Source organism: Candidozyma haemuli (assembly GCF_002926055.2).
Source record: "Candidozyma haemuli strain B11899 chromosome Unknown B_2014730914, whole genome shotgun sequence".
NCBI classification, from domain to species: Eukaryota; Fungi; Ascomycota; class Pichiomycetes; order Serinales; family Metschnikowiaceae; genus Candidozyma; species Candidozyma haemuli.
This window is the reverse complement of record NW_020289902.1, coordinates 772,179-789,594: the sequence shown is the minus strand read 5'-3', so window position 1 is coordinate 789,594 and position 17,416 is coordinate 772,179. Positions and strand designations below refer to the sequence as shown.

Below are 17,416 nucleotides of genomic sequence, written 5' to 3'. Positions count from 1 at the left end.
AAATTAACGGAATTGAGTGGGAATTGGCAAAAAAATTGCCGGCCCCAGGAATCGAACCTGGGTTTGTTCGGCCACAACGAACTGTACTAACCACTATACTAGACCGGCTATGTTGAAGATGATTGCCAAGGGACTATACTAGGACTGTAATTTAAGCCATCCCTAAATATATCAAATTTTCAATCAATAAAACTTTGCATTCATGTATTACGTATACTCATGAGGAATTTCAGAGCCGTACGGCAAAATTTGAGGGAGTTATAGCCATTTTTGTTCTCGCGACACAAAATGGCTGCAAAACATCGACACCTACAACCCTTTATTTCCCATTAATTATTGCATTAATCATATATAAATTAGAGCTCACCAGAAGCACGCAATTCCTCCTCCATCTCCTTCACCGTTTTGATCAACATCTCAGCGATATAGTAGGCATCCTTCTCGGTGATAATGTATGATGGAGCAACGGAAATGTGGTCGCCTTGACCGTTTCCAGCGGTTCCTCCAAGACCCATGCTTGTCATGCCATTGGCAAAAAGCTTAGCGGTGGTCTTTGCACCTAAACCCAACTTGGAAGGGAAAGGTTCCTTGGTCTTCTTATTCTTAACAAGTTCAAGCGACCAGAACCCACCAAGACCTCTAACGTCACCAACAATCTCAGTAGTCTCAGCCAACTCCTTGAGCTTCTCGCCCATCTTATTGCCCATCTCATAAACATTCTTTCTCAAGCCCAATCTGTCAATCTTCTTCTGAACAGCCAAAGCCACGCGGCAGTTGAATGCGTGCTGATGGTATGTCTGGCCGCCAGGAATGTAGTTAGAGCCTTCAACAAATGCTTGTCTCACCTTAGGAGAAACCAAAAGACCAGCCACACTGACATATCCACTGCCCAAGGTCTTACCTACCAGCTGCAAGTCGGGGCCTTTGAAATCTGGCCATGATTCCCAGCAGTTGAGACCGCCAGTAGCACTAGCACGGCCTGTACCACACATAACCTCGTCGAGCCAGAAAAGAATATCGTACTTGTCACAGATCTTACGAACGCCTTGCAAGTAGCCAGGAATAGAAGGTGAGGTTCCATAAGTCGAGCCAGTAAGTGTTTCACACATGAAAGCACCTACCTTCTCTGGTCCAACCTCAACGATCTTATCCTCGAGCTCCTGCAAGAGTCTCTGGCAATAATCGTCAAGGGTCTCTCCATCCTTCATCTCTCTGTATGGATAAACGCAAGAAACCTTTGGAGTCTGTTCCTCAGGCAAAGTAATAGGCCTGAAGCTATCCTTTCTGATAGACTCACTGAGAGAAAGAGCGCCAATGGTGAAACCATGGTAAGACTGCTTTCTGGAGATGAACACCGTCTTCTGGGGCTGTCCTCTCTCGAGCCAGTACTGGCGAACGGTCTTCATACCGTTTTCATTAGACTCAGAGCCCGAACAGGTGAAAAGCGCAGCTGCAAAAGCTCCCTTGGGTGACTTTTCAATGTAGAACTTAGCCAACTCCTCAGCCCAGTAGTTGGTCATGTACCCCAAGTAAGAGTAGGAGCACTCCTTAGCGGCCACAGCCATTTCAGCTTCAATTTCTTCATCACCAAACCCCAAAGCCGCCACGGCAGCTCCACCCATAGCGTCAAACACCTCCCTCCGTTTATGGGTCGCAGGGTCCTCCACTGTCAAGAGGTTACCCTTTCCCCCAACAACCATGGGGAGTGATCGCTGACTTTTGCCGAGAAAAGAAGAGAAGATGCTGTCATGAAAAAGTGATTTGTATTTTCTAAAAAATTGGGGAAATCTTCCTCTATTTATACCTCCTCTGCCTCTCTCGAAATGGCTGCAAAATCCCTCCCAACACAGTATCAAGCGCGGCACGGAACCGCCTGGTCCCCCTCCATATCGTCACCCCAGTCCTCTATGGAACCCACCGACTCTATAGAAGGCACCCCTAAACCTCTATATTAGGTTGGGCGGGAGGCTTTCTGGGAGAAGTGGGTATTCTAGATCTGGCTCTGCCCGAGTGGGTCGTTGGCGACAGTAATGGGAAACCAGAGGAAGGGGAAGGAAGAGGAAGTGGAAGAGTAAGTGAAAGAGTAAGTGAAACATATATACTAATAGTAAATATAAGGTAAAGTTGGTTTAGTGATGGGTGAATTGGGTGTATGAAATGGATGGAGCTAAGAAAGTAGAGAGTGGTCTGAGTACCATTAGATAAGGAGCGGTGGTGGATCTCCATGGAGCGCTACTCCATAAACTAAGAATACTCCAACTATCGTAAGATAAAGTGTAGATAAGCAATGGAAAAGATCTCTTTGTTTCCCTCAAATCTACCGTTTAGTCCTTCCACGCCGTTGAAGTATCTACAGGGTTCCATGTATGCCGCTTAAAGCTGTACTACCGTTTGAGCATCAGAGGAGATGTTCCACAAATTCCGTGGCGCTTATCTCTGGGAAGGGACTGGTAGGAAGTAGAAAGAAGAGGAGTAATATGATGGTTTTGCAGGTTACATTGGTTCTGACGGTGGCTCTTAATAGGCTCTTACCGCTGGCGTGGATTGGATTAGTCGGTTGAGGAGGAAATAGAGATGGAAGTAGAAACTGAACCAGCAGGTGCCCAAGTGAGGTAAATAGGAATTATAGTAGAGTTCGGGTTAGGCTATTCTTGCTATTTGTCGGCCATTGTGTTAGAAGCTCTGAACTTATACTTGGCGCTTAGATAACGAACTCTTATCAACATGGTGCTACAGTATTGTCTCCAGACCTTGATAAGGAAACCTTAATTCTCTATGTGATTGTTCATTTCTTATTCATCTAAATCATTAATTCCGTCTTGAATCTGGCCTTCTGTTTTGAAACCAGGGTTGAGGAACCAATCGGCTCTCCATTTTCGTGGATCTAGGTTTCTCTCCAGTCTATCTGCTTCGATGTCTAGATATTACCTCCAAGGGGCCTTTCCTGGGGCACATCTAAATCACCCTTGGCCTCCTTAGTCTTGTTCTGAACAACAGCAAGTAATTCGTAAACCAACGCAAGCGTAGGTGCTTCTACGCCATTTCTCTGAGCAATCCTCACGGCATTTCCAAGAATCACCTCCAATTCAATATAATTGCCCTTTCTAATATCCACCAACATCGAAGGCTCATAGTAGTTCCCATCGTCTGACCGAATCATAAACTCCATGATACTTTCTGGCAATTCCACTCCATCTGATTTAGCCACAGCAAGCACTTCTCTCATTGCCTTGCGTACGAGGTCCATACCACCAAAGAGCTCTAACCTTCCAACATCAACACCAGTCAATGTACAAACAGTATTCAACGTGGCGTTATAAACGAGTTTCCGCCAGCGGGTATACTTGACATTTTCATCATAAAGACAGTCGTTTTTATCGTTTTTGTATAACTTGACAAAAGTTTTCGCAGCCATTTCTTGTTGGTCTAAGGGTAAGTTAGAGTTAAAGAAAGCTCCAACCATCAACTCGTCGTGGCCCACATGGCTAATTTTGCCGCCATAGTTTGTCGAAGATATCATCGAAACACCACTTAAAACGATATTTTTAGGGTACTTTTCAACAAACGGTGTACCTATATCAATACCATTTTGCACCAACACTATAGTGGAGTCCGCGCCTATCAAAGGCTCAATGAGCTCTTCCACTTTGCTAACATCCGGGATGTTTTTCGTCGTCACCACTATAAAATCAAATGGTCCTTGTTTAGCAGCTTCGCCAATTGAAGGTGCCACATGCTGTGGCTTGAAACTCTCAATTGTCCCATAATCCACAGAGTCTATCTGGAATCCATGCTTGGAGACCTGTTCATAGTCAGAGCGTACAATTGCCGTGGTTTCAGCGTTCAAGCTAAGCGCATACGCTGCCATGGAGCCCACGCCCCCTGAGCCAACAACCACACACTTCATTGATTCAAAATTGATAGTTTGAGTGCTGACTTTATGGGATTTAAGGTGAATAAATGTTAGCGCTGTGGATGCGCGCCCAAATAGGCAGTTGGCGCCGGGGAAAGAGCCTTATCAACCCCACCATCACCAAATGTGGTTTCAAACTACATTTCCATTTCCAATTACCGCCAGCGCTCTTCCCCGATGTTTCATACTCTTTCTACAGACCTCCTGACTGTAGAGCTGAAACTGTTGCCTTTGAAAAGACACAAACATAAAAAAGAAGGCTATGGAGTGAAGTTCTTTGGTCCTCGCGCCAGGTCTTATCTGGGATGCCTCTGCTGTCGTCGAAGAAAGTATGTGTTAAGCAATGAAAAATTGGAAAATCTACTAACTTTAGGAAAAAATGTGACGAAACGTTCCCTGTTTGTGGCGGATGTACGAGAATGAAGCTTGACTGTGAGTGGCCCAAGACGAAGCCTAATCCTCATGATAGGGTTGCAAAGAGAGCGTCGAAACCCGAGATTCTACGGCCACAGACACCTGATTCGCCTAAAGATAATGTGGATCCACGTCTTCAGCTTGTTTTATCGGCTCAGCTGAGCCCTAAAGGTTCTCCTGACCTTTTTGAGCTCTTCAATATGCCGTTTGATAATATCCTCTTTGGAACGGTGGTCCCTCAATTGGACGATACAGGCGTTGAGTTTCTTCTGCATTATAGTGAAGCGTTCTGTTCGTTTATTCCAATTGGTACAGACTCGCTGAACTACTTTTTAAAGACATTCATGCAGCTTGCCCAGTCTAGAGACTCCATCTTGTATGCCTTGTGTGCTTGGGGAGGGTTCTGGTTGCAACTACGTGAAAAGTCTTCGATAGACTATTCCCAACCATGGAATTATATGCAAAAGGCTGCCAAGTTGATTTGCTCGGAAATTGGCGATAACTTGGTACCTCTGACTAGCGAGGACTTCTTTGTGCTTCTCGCTTTTTACCTTATCTTTATTGGTATTGAAGTCACAACGGGTGATGTTTGTCACTGGGGCGGGTTCTTAACGCAGTGTTCCAATTTGATCAACTCTTTCGGTGGCTTGGCTGCTGTGTGTCAGATGTTTCTGAACAATAACGATATCAAGTGGCTTCTTCACAACTTCCAGTTCCACGATTTGCTCTCACTGAATGCTGTGCGTCAGGGAACGTTGATTCCTATCGAAGAGTACGAAGCCGTTTTACCAGATGACGTAAATTACGGTCTTGATCCACTTCAGGGTGCTTTAGGTAGAGTCTATAATCTCTTTGGTGAGATTGGCAACGCTCAAGTCAATCTCAGACGTCAATGGACAGAGATCGAAGATGCGCTCGAGTTGGCAGTCGCCCACCGGTCAACCGAAGTGGAAGAGGCTCGAAAGAAATACTTTGAAACTGTTAGAGCCACGTTCAAAGAGTTCCAAGATAAGATCTCCACATGTCTGCCGAGCGAAATGCACCTTGAGATTCTTGAACAGAGTCCCAAGGAATTGGCGCTCCAGACCAAGCTTTTTGAACTCTATGTGCTCATTTGCCAGATCCATCTTCATAGCGGTGTGATTCGTCTGCCTCCAGTGCTGTTCCAGCAACAAGACTTGCTTTCTCAAGCTATTGAGCTTATTGACCAACTTATGGATACACGCATGATTGTTCTGTTATCACTACTGCTCTTGGTGTGTGGAACAACCTGTTGCACGGAATATGATAGAGAGAGAATGAGAGAGAGGTTCCGCAAAGCCCGTTTAACGTACCACGTCCAGAACTTGACCAGAATCGAAGAAACAGTCGAAGAAGTGTGGACTCGTAATCCAGACGGCAACGGTGTAGTTGACTGGGCAGCTTTGGCAGAAGAAAAAGGTTGGAATCTTTATGTGGGATAGAGGAGATACAAAAGCACCATGCCAAGATGAAAAATTGATGAGAGGACGCCTAATCAAGAAATGCTATGACTTTTGAGAAAGGTTCTGGGGCATTATGATACTTTGGATTGAAGTGCTCGCGCAGGTCCCGCCGTTGGTTGCTGTAACTCAAAAAAACCAGTTCGAGGTGTGGTTGCGAAATCTGGAGACATTGGACATGATAAGAGAGGGAAAGGTTTTCTTTCTGACGGGAACGGAAGGTGGAGCTCGGACCAGCTGGACTGGTCACTTATCGTCCCCCAAAGCCATAAACGCCATAAAATTTATTGTTCAAACATTCAATGATGTCACCAACGCTCCCCATGACTTTCGGCGGTTTTATCGCTTGCCAAATGGTTGCAAAAACGGCTCCCCCACATCATGTTGCTGTCACTGCACTTTCGGTATTCCGGTTTCACCGATAAGACAAATCAGTCATCATCATAAAGAAACCATTGGATGCCTAAGAAGCAAAAACGTGCTCTTTTTGCACCCGTGATCATTCCCCAGTCGTTTCAGCCTCACGGTCAATTCGTAAAGTGTCCGTGTAAGGATGATACTAAAAAACGAGCGGCCATTCTGTGCAGTACGTGGACCCGAGGCCACGGCCGCATAAGAATTTTTTGTGTCCAAGAAATTAGGGAAATTGGCAAGGAGTGACCGTCACGTGTGAATTCTTAACCTGATAACCACTCTCGAACCGAACCATCAGCAAAAGAAGACTTCTATCTCATTTCTTAACCCCATTCGGCTTCTCATTCCCCGATTGAAAGACTGTTTGTGTTTTTTCCGTCGCACCTCGCTACCGTGCTTTTATTATTTAGTGCTGGTTCGTGGGTAAGCCTTTCCTGCAGGGCGCCCCATCAGACGGCTCAAGCGTCCTGCGCAATCTCTTAATGTGAGGAGGCCCCATTCTTGCATATCCTTAGGATGAATAACATATAAAGTCCCTGCGTCGTCGGTTGTCCCCCAAATCATCCAACTTTTTTTGTGTGTGTTCCTTTGCAATGTCTTACGAAGAACCAGTTAAACCAAACAACGAACCAATCAGAAACGAGGCTGACGGTTACGTCAAGCCTGAGATGGTGGTTAAGAACTTTGCCAAAACATATGAGACCCCACCAAGAGACGCCTACCAGAACTTCATTAACCTGTGCGGTAGGATTTTTGGCTGCTGTGGTGTCTTCTGCTTCCTCTGTGAGAACCCATATAAGACGGTTGACCAGGGTGAAGTTGGTTTGGTTCAGACCTTCGGTGCCCTCTCCAGAACTGTTGAGCCTGGTACTTCCTACGTCAACACCTGGTCTGAAAAGTTGTCCAGAGTCAACATCAAGATCAATGCTAAGAACTTGCCTCCACAATCGTGTTTCACAAGAGATAACTTGTCTGTCTCGATCACTTCTGTCGTTTACTACAACATTGTTGACCCTCAGAGAGCCATCTTCGCTATTTCTGACATTCACTCTGCTATCACCGAGAGAACTCAGAACACCATGAGAGATGTCATTGGTTCGCGTGTATTGCAAGATGTTGTTGAAAAGAGAGACGAAATTGCCGAGTCTGTCCAAGGTGTGATTGCCAGAACTGCCGCCGAATGGGGTGTCCACATTGAGGCTATCTTGATCAAGGACTTGACCTTGCCTACTTCTGTCCAAGACTCCTTCGCTAAGGCTGCTGAGGCTAAGCGTATTGGTGAGGCTAAGATTATTAACGCTAAGGCCGAGGTGGAGAGTGCTAAGCAGATGAGAAAGGCTTCTGATATCTTGAGTTCTCCTGCTGCCTTGCAGATCAGATACTTGGACGCTTTGCAGAACATGAGTAGAAGCTCTGGAACCAGAGTCATCTTCATGCCAAGTGCCGACCAGATTGAACGTATCGTTCACAATCAGAGTCTGTCTCAAGGAAAAGCACCAGTTGAGCCCATTGAAGAAGAGCCCGTGAGCGCTCAGCCAACTGGTTTGGACAACAGCAAGCAACTTGCTGACACTATCGCCTTGCAAGAGGCTATGAAATAAACCGAGCTGTGCTTGGTGCCCTAATATGTTTTAATCTGATCTGATGCTTTACATCTTTCAAAGTAGCGCAGCTTGGCATCTTCCAAGTCTTGCTTAGTAACCTTTGACTTGACAATATCGTAGACCGTATGCTCCTCCTGTTGTGGGGTCTCTGGCTCTGTTTCCTCTCCCTTGGGGTCTCCTGCCAACTGTTTATACTCCTCAGACTCAAACACCATCCCCTTAGCGTTCTTCCTCTGCCACTCTATTTTCGTCCGTTCTCTCTCCTTATCACGTACTTCCTTCTGTTCCAATATATTTTTCAAGAACTTTGACCCTTGTTCTTGTTTTTCTTCCTTCTGTTCTTGAGGAATCGGCGTATCTATATCATATTGCAACTCATCATCGTTCAGCACCAGGTTGGCGATTTTCTGGGATTTTCTCTTCATAGCAGCCTCGAACGACTCGCTTTCCGATTCTGAGCCTGACTCTGACCCAGTCAACGCTACCGAACTGGCTCTTTTCACACTGGCTGCTTTTCTTAACATGGTCGGTTGGTAAGATAAGCCAGCCGCGCTGAGTTTACAACTTTTGCTGCAGTTCAGGACATCCCAGAGAAACGTAAACTTAAGTCAATAAATAGGGATTTGGGAAAGAGGTAAAGGAAAATATAAGAGGAGAAACAGTAACGATGGAGCTACTTGCCTTTTCAGTTTGACCTTATTTTCGATGTTTTTGGCGTAGATAATTGGGGGTCTCTGTTCTCAGCTTTTCGCAGCCATTAAGGCGACTCTGGATAATATGGCACAAAGGTGACTTAAGGCGGTTGCTGGCATCCAAAGGCAGTTGACGAAGTGGGAGAGGTCTGGAGAAGTGAAAGCATTGGCTGGGAAGTAACAATTATAAAATCTACAGCTGTGGAGGCGGTTTGGGTGGAACCTTCGCTGGACTGTCGAAGCCTCGGTTGGCTTAGTACCGGTTCAGCTACCACTGGTACAACCGAAGAAGGGGAACGAATGAAGAGTTAGATGATGTTTAGGAGAGAAAGAAATCTGTTTGCGGAAGAAGGAAATAGGCTTGCAGTTTGGAAGGAAAGTGAAAAAGTAGTCAATGGATGGAATTGGTGCCTGAAACGTTATAGAGTAACCTCCAACTACCCATAATCTACCAATCTTTTGGTAACTTTTCAACTTCCAAACCACCCTACTTACCCAATTCCATATCCAACTCTCCAAATAGAGAACTGGTACCAACCAAGGCCACCTCTTCTTCACCTCTCCCAGCTTCCTCTGTGGATGGCTTCACTCACATGCACCGCCGTTTTTTAACCATGGTACGTCTGTTCCTCAAAAACGACACTCCGCCTGATAACCTAAACCGTCACAATGCCCCTAGAAACTGACAGTATCACGTTTATTTTATGAGGTACGCCCATCTCTGGTACTTTGGTGGACCCTCACAGGGGCCTCTCTGGACCCTCGTTTGCAGCCAAAGGAAACACACCAGCTACTGTTCAACCAGCCAGGATCTCTTCTTTGTTTCTTTTACTTTTGATTAAACGAATACCTTTAAATAAAATATCCAAAAACCTTCAGCTACCACTTCCTCACCTCCTTAATTGCTTCTACATCTCCTTCTCTTTCCACCTCGTTCAGCCTCGGCCTGCCTGTTTGGCGATGTTTCCGCTACCAATTTGCAACCATTGCTGCGTCACCAACCCACACCCCAAACACAAACAAATAGGCAAAATCAACACTTTATCCAAAAACCAAGGCCATTACCCACCCAAGTATCATCATTTCAATTTCCCTGGATATTCCGACGTCCCTGGCGGCCCAGATCAAGAAATACCCACACCCGTGCACCACATCCAAACTCTGTTGCCTTGTCCTTTCTCAAGGCAGCCTCCACATCTTATAAGGCACCTCCAATCGTCCACCTCTCCCATCCACCACAAGCATAAAGCATGGACTCTCGTCTATCCTGGCTAGACCTGACGCTCCAGGGGACCCGAGAATCTTCCAATGAGAACCTCGCCCCGCCTCCCGTGTCGTTTGGCTTCACTTCCAATACAGACTTGCAGAAACCCACGCCAGATAACAGAGCCTACATTTTCGCCAATGCCCTGGCAGACAATCTTGGACGCAATGACCATAGCCAGCTGGAGGACTCCATATCGTTATCGCTTACCGCCCAGGAGCTTACGCTCGAGGAGTCCAAGACGTATATGAGGTGGTACTCGGATATATTGGCACGTACCAACCTGAGAACAATCTCCATGAACGACGTGTATCAATTCTTGAGCAACTTCAAGCTTTCTCCCGAGTCCCAGGAGAAAATAAACCGCATCTTTTCCAAAATCCTACATTCCATCAACATTGGCGAGTTCTTCGCTTTGCTAAGAGTCGTTTCCCATACCTTAGCGGGCGAGGAACCCAGCCGAAAACTCATCAAGATCCAAACCAATGTGCCCACGCCGCCTTCCATTTTGCTGAAAAAGCGCCAGAACGACGATCAAGAAGAAGAGCATAAGATTGCCGAACCTGTGCCCGAGCTGCCTTCTAAACCATTAGACTTGGACCTGTTCACCCAGTTCATGCTCACCGGTGAGCGTCCCGATGATAGAATTCCCAAGAAAAGACTGAAGAAACTCAAATCGGTCAAATTCTCCGATCAGATCGTCACCGACGTGCACGATCCAGCATCCGACAGGCTGCAAAATGCTCAGCCACCAGGCCTGGGTGGTGATCTCGACTACCTGCTTCCTATGGACCAGCTCATGAATAGACTCAATGCCTCCAAGGCGGGCCCTTCTGGCAACCAAAGCAGTCTACAGGTACCTCGCTCGGCGCCGGGACCCATCCATTCGCCAGATCCCGAGGAAAAGCAAATCCTCAGAGACATGGAGCCACAGATGAACCATTTTCAGAACTTAAACTCGGTGGATACTATGCTGGTCGACGGTGTTCCTGCAAACATTCATTTGGGTAGACAAGGATACACCCCGCTGCCTAGAGATGGCTCTCTGCTGCCTCAGCCACAACTACTCAAGCCCAATATGACGGGGCCTGCTCAAATGGCGCAGATGATTAAACCTCCACAGGAAGAACCACAGCCTTCTCCACTTCGATCAAATGTCACCGGTCCTTCAGACATGGCTCGTTTCCTACCGCCAGAAGAGAATGGCGGACAAGCTCCCAGAATCTCTTTACAGTCGTTTACATCGCAAATGACTGGTGATACCCTTGATAACACAGCTAGAAACGCACGCATTTCTGACGACAAACTGCCTCCACCCCCACCTCCAGTGCCATCAAGAAGATCTCGTTCTGTGTCCCTGCCCAATTATATCCAGAATGATCAGCTTCACGTCAATCAGCACGAATCGACAAACGGTAATTCTCAAGAACCCTTTCAAAGATACAGATCAGCATCTCTTTCGCCAGCGCTTAACGGTCCGCCCGTTCCTCCGAGGTCACCACTCGGTAATTCTCGTCCAGGGCCCCCTCCACCACCACCCTCAAGAAGACGTGGTAACTCCAATGCTGCTCCTCAATCGGACGAGAAGCCACCTTTGCCTCCAAAAGTGCCTGAACAGATGTATCAGAACCCCGATGGAAGTTCCAGTACAGCTAATATACTAGACGATTTGAAAGCCCTCCAAGAGGAAGTCGATAAAATTAGAGACATGACTGGTGGATTTTAATTTATTTAGTGAAGCTGCTTCCTCAATAATAATTGAAGAGGACTTCTAGAATACACGACAGATAAACGATCATCAATTATTGCAACGTAGGCTCCTTCTTTAATCATCACTGCCCTCGCTAGCCTTCTTCATGCGAGCAATCTTAACCAAAGGAGCTAACGATGATACATCATCACTGTTAAGAATAAATTTGTCTTCCAACAACTGCTCAGCAGTTCCTCTCTTGTTGAAATCAACCTGCAAACACCAATTAAGGAACTTTCTGATATCGTAACTCAACACCTCTGGTTCCTTCAATTTAGGTGTACCATTAGTGGCAATCAAATATAACGCTCTCAAAGGAGTCTCATTCAAGTATGGTGGCTCACCTTCAATCATCTCGATCACCATAATACCCAAGGACCAAACGTCAACCTTAGGACCATATTCCTTTCTGGAAACGACTTCCGGAGCCATCCAATAAGGAGTACCGACCATTGTAGTACGCTTGAGATTGAGCTCATTGATTTGAGCACAGAAACCGAAATCAGTCATCTTAATGTGACCGTCGACATTAAGCAAGATATTGTCTGATTTAATATCTCTGTGAATGACACCCTTGCTATGCAAAAATTGCAAACCCTTCAACGTCTCTCTGCAAACAGCACCAATTTGGCCCTCAGTCATAACACTGTGTGTGACAATCTCAGTCAAGGAACCGCCCTCCATATATTCCATGACTACCCAGAGTTCGCCCTTGATCAAGAACGAGTCGATGTAGTTCACGATGTTGTCATGTCTGCTGCTCTTCATGACCAAAATCTCATTAATAATTAATTCCTTCTTTGGTTGTTGTTCAAGGTTCATTTGCTTGATTGCAACAATCTTGCCTGATGGACCAGCCACAGACCTAGCGATGTAGACTCCACCAGAGGCACCTTGGCCGATCTTCTTGAGGTCTTTATAGTAGTCATTAGGGTTACCCTCAGTACAGATACTCTGCAACTTGGAGATGATTTGCTGATTCTTACGCTTCTTCTCTTCTCTTCTCTTTTGCGTCAACAAAGCTGCCTTCTTGGCATCTCTGATAGGCTGCTGGTGGCTTGATGAAGAAGTCTGCGTCTGCTCGCTGGTTGCCAGAGACTTCTTGGGCTCCAGGGACTTATTACGTTCGTAGGTAGCACTGTCGGAAGTGATGTGTTCAAGAGCCTGAGCTGGAGTCTTGTGAACTGGAGGTGGAGGTGGAGGTGGAGCTCTGTGAGCCTTGAACTCCTTATCAGGAGCATGCTGGTCATTGAATCTTGATGTGGGGGCAACAGGTGCGGTTGTTGAGCCCTTGTTAGCTGTTTGCGTTTGCTGGGCAAGCGAGTAGCTGTGTGACTTGGACTTTGGTATCTGGGAAGGAGGCTGAGGAGCAGCACGGATGGGGCCACTGATGTTCGGAAGTGGTGGTGGGGCAATTTCTGGTTTCTGAGAGCTCTTCTTAAGCGACTTGTTGGATAAAGAACGGCGGCCCATCATTGATTTCTTTGAGCGAGGAGTATCGGAGGCTGGAGGAGTAGGAGCATACGCCGATGGAGTCGATGGTGGTTTTGGAGCTGGACGACTTGGAATAAACTGGCCCTCTGCCTGTGTGCTTCCGGGCGTTTTCTGTGTCTTTGGAACAGATATTTGTTGAACAGGCGTGGAGATTTGAGGACCAGAATGTCTCTGGGCATTAACATGTTCTGACAGGCTAGAGCTAGCTGTTGGAGTCGAAGGTGGAGATGACTGAGCAAAGGATGAAGTACTTTCATTAGCGTATCCCAAGGATGGGCTTTCAGTGCCTCCTTCTTGCTCAGACATTGGGCCCTTCTTCTCGCCAATTTTTTCCTCGAAGAAAAGAGCCATAATATCTCTCATTGTATGTGGATGCTGCTCCTGCTCTTTCTTGGAAATGCCTTGGAACAGAAGAAGTCTTTCCCATTCAGCAGGTAAGCCTGCCAAAGAACCATCTGGAGCTTCAGAAACATGCTGCGTATGCTGAGGATTAAATGGCGTACTAATTTTCATGCTCAATTCTGGGGAACCCGAAGGATTCAGCTTGGACTTGCCGAACATGGAGCTAAAAACGCCTTTGACCCTGCTGCCACTGCTTCTCTTTTTGCCGTTCAGTAGAGGCGTTGAAAGTTTAGCGTTGGAATGGATGACGCCCATATCAAGATCACGAGGGGACTTTTGAGCACCGATATGTGGGTAACGTATCGTGCTATTCAGCTGGGGCGTACGGTTAACGATAGTGCCCTGACTGCGTGGCGTCTGGTTGCCTTCGGTGCCAGTGATGGCTGGCGTGGCATTGTATCCATGAGAACCCAGAGAGGAAGGTGGAGGAGGAGGGCTTCTAATAACTGTCAGGTTCGAAAGCGAACGTTGGGAAGGATTCTCGATCATCAGAAGACCTGATAATGGCTCCTCAATTGACGTGGAATGGCTCATGTTCATCATATCGTCCTTGTCGTCGTCAATTGTGTCTTGGACAGTAGGGATCTTATCGAGAGTGTCAGACAATTTGTTCTCGGCAGAAGACTGGTCAGTGTCAGTATTGGAATCACGAGCACGCTGCTTCAAGATCTCCTCGATATCCAAGTCGGCTTTAGGCTTACCTGGGTCGAGCTGAGGCTTATACTGTTCAATTTCAGGCGTGCCCAAGTAGGGGCTTCTGGAGAGATTGATATCACCTCCTAGAAGATCACCCCTAACAGGTACTTCAATAGAGTCCCCAGCGCTTTGAACAGTGAATGGCGTATTTTCGGTGGAAATTCCGAGACCGACGGTATCCTTTGGAGGCTCTGCTTCCTGTGATTGGTCCTGAGACTGGGTCTTACTATTGTCACCCTCTGAAAGCACCACAGGACTGCCCAAAGAGTGATTCGAGGGCTTCTTGCCGGGCTGAATATCGTTCTGAACACTTTGAAGGTCTTTTCTTGAAGGCGGGTGCAACTCCTCGTTTTGAAGACGTTCTATGCTCTCAGACATGGGCATGGCATCCTTGAGACCATTGAAGTCGTAAGTGCCCGGCATTCGAGGCAATGCCGAAGGCGTCGAGTCGTCTCCATAGTCATCCTCATTGGTATGCTGGCTCAGTAGCGACAGAAAGCCTGGTGAGTCGTCCTTGTCTTGCAGGCGAGGAGGAGGGTCAATGGGGGACTCATTGCTGTCAATTTGGCGAATCGGGTCAGTATCGACCTGGTCGTGGGCCAGAGTAAGCAAATCTGTAGCGGGAGTAAGCTGCTGGTCATCTTCCGAGTCTGTGATGGCGTTGACGTTGACTTTATCGTTGGTATGTTTCGGAGAGCGCGAGGCAGACTCAAACGCCAGCATCACCTGGACCACCGGGCTCGTGGCGGCTGGATTCGGCGACGAGCTGGAACTGGGCATAGTACGAATAAGGCACAGGGGAAAAAAAGAAAGGAAGGGAGTGAATGCGGGTGGATCTGGGGCCGAAGAAAGTAGTAGTTGTGGTGGTGGGGTGGTGAAAGTTCAGGCTGATATTTCGCACAGGGTATGGGGACGACCCGGGACCGTGGGGGATGGGGTTGGGGGAGCGAGATGGGGGCAATGGGGGAGTTTGGGGGCACAGAAAGGGGCAGATTTGGAATCAGCAGAAGGCAAGGTTTTTCGTGGTGAAGGTGGTTTTTCCGTTGGACCACGGCAGCAGGATTTGTAAATGGACGGTCCTTGTTAGGACTGTAAAGCTACTTAATTGGCATCGCGGCGCGAGCACACCTCTCTTATCCGGATACAACCAGGAGATAAGAGAAGGAAAGAAAAGGGAATTTGGAGAAGATAATAGTATCGTTGTACTCGTGGAATTCCCAGGACCACAATGGTGGTTTCAGAATAGAAGAATTCCCACGGGGAGACCAAAATGATGCTGAGGTATTTGTCCGGATAAGAGAGGTGCGAGCCCAAAAGAGAAAAAGCCAATACCACAAAAGCGTGTGTCGCACGGCTGCCAAAAGCAGGTCGCCATAAGGCAAGGATAGAGGGAAAAGCAGTAATTGAGAGATCAAACGATGATCAAATGGCCTGTTTACGGTCAAATTTAGTATATATTTGTTGTTTCGAGCCACCCTGAACTGGAGCTCCCCGGCACACGCCGTGGCACAATGACATTCCCAGGCGACGCCAGGAATGCGGAATCGCCTTTTGCACCCATTCGATAACCGAGAACACAAAGTACGTGGGGCGTGGCCCAAACGGGAGGCGTCCCCATGAAAGGATAGGGGTGAGGAAGGCAGAATATGGAGTGTTGTTGAAGAAAAGAGATAAAGAAACAAAGAAGAAAAGACGTTTGGCAACGGTTGGCTGGTTTAGACAGGCTGCGTTAGATAACCAAATCGAGTAAGAAGTGAAGGGAGAGGGAGGGAAGAAATGGGTAAGGAAAGTGGAAGGTAGTTGTGGCTTTGTCTTTTGCTTTGGTGTTCTGCAATTCTTTTTTTTTTTTGAATTTCGGTTGGACTGGGATTTACGTTCTTTTCTTTGTTTCTTCTCTGCTTTTCTGTTCATTGGGCTTTGTCTGTCCTGGCTCTTCTGGTTCTTGGGTCTCCAGTGCCAGACAGGAATGGCTGCGAAAATGCCCGCGTGGATTGGTGAATGTGGATCGAAGATGGATGTGCAGCTACAGTTTGCAACGATCGGGATGGGAGGGAAGGGAAAAAAGGGAGGGAATTAAGGGAAGAGGGATAGAGGGATGCTAGCGAGTGAGTGATTTCTGTCTCTGGTTCGTTGAAAGAGGTATGGTGTGCTGGATGGATCGCGGGATCTCGTAACCATGGAAAAGCCACTGGAGGCTGGGGACTGGGATTGGAGGGATGGGTTGTTTACGTTGATTGTGAAAAATAAGAACAATAAGTGGTTTTGAGGGGCTGGAGAGGACAAGTTTGGGTTTGGTTGGGTGGTCAATGGCTGCCATTGTTTGGTGTTTTAAATGTGCTTGTGTGGGTGGTTAGGTATTGGTTTTCCTCGGATACCCAGTGGGAGAAGGAAGGAGGGAGGAAGCAAGGCTCTACTGGTTGATAGTCTATAAACAAAAGGAAGTGATTTTTTTTTGAAGAATTTGCGACGAGAGTTGAATTAAAAACATTGTTAAATTGAGGAAAAAGCAGATATTGTCTGTATTGGTGGACCATCTGGACATCTGGTGTCATGGACTGGTCTGGCCATATGTTGAAATGGCTGCGAAACACCTTCCAAACGTCGACCAGGAAGAAGTGGTTCCAGCAAGTCACTGAAGTCGGTCCAGACTAAAAATATTATCAGACTGGAAAGTCAACTGTGGACTTCTTTTTTCGTTTCTTTTGTTTCCTTTTCCAAATGCTTCCCTTTCGTCTGCCTACTATGAGTCTTGTGAGCGTCCTCTCGACAAACACCACCGCTAATCAACCAGCAATACAAAGCTACAAGAAAACAATACCCAAGGAGTAAAACCCTGTTTTTCCAAAACCAACTTCCGCCCTTAAAATCCCCATACCATCCCTCTACACCCCAATCCCTTGACTGTCTTCCTCCAACTACTGGTAGCAACCTGCATACGCGGCAACTGGCCAACCAAATCTATTCGCTTGTTTTTCAAGTCTCTCACAAGCAAAATACGTATGTCCAGCAACAGTGCCCCTACCTTTGCCTAGATAGATCAATTATACTAACAACCAGAATGGCCGACAAACAAGAAAGCACTTCTCAGAACCTACTCAACAACAAGGTATGTACCAACCAGTTTGCTTACTGATGATGTTTTATACTAACTTCCAGTGGGACCTTGTCTTGTCCAACACTTTGATCAAAACCGCCATGGGTTTCGGTGGCGGTGTTTTGGCTTCCATTCTTTTCTTCAGAAGAAGAGCTTTCCCTGTGTGGATTGGTGTCGGCTTCGGCTTGGGCAGAGGCT

At 46.9% G+C, this 17,416-nt stretch overlaps 7 protein-coding genes and 1 non-coding gene across 8 annotated transcripts; 3 read left to right on the top strand and 5 right to left on the bottom strand. All coding sequences in view use genetic code 12, as the record gives it.

The window, feature by feature from the left end:
* Window positions 1–36: 36 nt before the first annotated feature.
* CXQ85_001195 lies at window positions 37–108 on the bottom strand. The gene has a single exon. It is a non-coding gene; the product is annotated as a tRNA-His (tRNA).
* A 248-nt stretch (window positions 109–356) lies between these two features.
* On the bottom strand, window positions 357–1,700 carry BIO32 (Bio32p; the record flags this gene model as incomplete). Its single annotated transcript, XM_025484912.1, has 1 exon — window positions 357–1,700. One exon carries the CDS (start codon window positions 1,698–1,700, stop codon window positions 357–359), a length of 1,344 nt encoding a protein of 447 aa, XP_025339843.1.
* A 1,217-nt stretch (window positions 1,701–2,917) lies between these two features.
* CXQ85_001193 (ketopantoate reductase family protein) lies at window positions 2,918–3,868 on the bottom strand (the record flags this gene model as incomplete). Its single annotated transcript, XM_025484911.1, has 1 exon — window positions 2,918–3,868. The coding sequence occupies one exon, from the start codon at window positions 3,866–3,868 to the stop codon at window positions 2,918–2,920; it is 951 nt and encodes a 316-aa protein (XP_025339842.1).
* A 464-nt stretch (window positions 3,869–4,332) lies between these two features.
* CXQ85_001192 (fungal specific transcription factor domain-containing protein) lies at window positions 4,333–5,790 on the top strand (the record flags this gene model as incomplete). Its single annotated transcript, XM_025484910.1, has 1 exon — window positions 4,333–5,790. The coding sequence occupies one exon, from the start codon at window positions 4,333–4,335 to the stop codon at window positions 5,788–5,790; it is 1,458 nt and encodes a 485-aa protein (XP_025339841.1).
* A 1,025-nt stretch (window positions 5,791–6,815) lies between these two features.
* CXQ85_001191 (uncharacterized protein) lies at window positions 6,816–7,823 on the top strand (the record flags this gene model as incomplete). The annotated part of the gene is made up of 1 exon (XM_025484909.1): window positions 6,816–7,823. The coding sequence occupies one exon, from the start codon at window positions 6,816–6,818 to the stop codon at window positions 7,821–7,823; it is 1,008 nt and encodes a 335-aa protein (XP_025339840.1).
* A 20-nt stretch (window positions 7,824–7,843) lies between these two features.
* Window positions 7,844–8,350, bottom strand: CXQ85_001190 (uncharacterized protein; the record flags this gene model as incomplete). Its single annotated transcript, XM_025484908.1, has 1 exon — window positions 7,844–8,350. One exon carries the CDS (start codon window positions 8,348–8,350, stop codon window positions 7,844–7,846), a length of 507 nt encoding a protein of 168 aa, XP_025339839.1.
* Window positions 8,351–9,768: 1,418 nt separating this feature from the next.
* On the top strand, window positions 9,769–11,508 carry CXQ85_001189 (uncharacterized protein; the record flags this gene model as incomplete). Its single annotated transcript, XM_025484907.1, has 1 exon — window positions 9,769–11,508. One exon carries the CDS (start codon window positions 9,769–9,771, stop codon window positions 11,506–11,508), a length of 1,740 nt encoding a protein of 579 aa, XP_025339838.1.
* A 99-nt stretch (window positions 11,509–11,607) lies between these two features.
* CST20 (mitogen-activated protein kinase kinase kinase kinase) lies at window positions 11,608–14,904 on the bottom strand (the record flags this gene model as incomplete). The annotated part of the gene is made up of 1 exon (XM_025484906.1): window positions 11,608–14,904. The coding sequence occupies one exon, from the start codon at window positions 14,902–14,904 to the stop codon at window positions 11,608–11,610; it is 3,297 nt and encodes a 1,098-aa protein (XP_025339837.1).
* Between the last annotated feature and the right edge of the window lie 2,512 nt (window positions 14,905–17,416).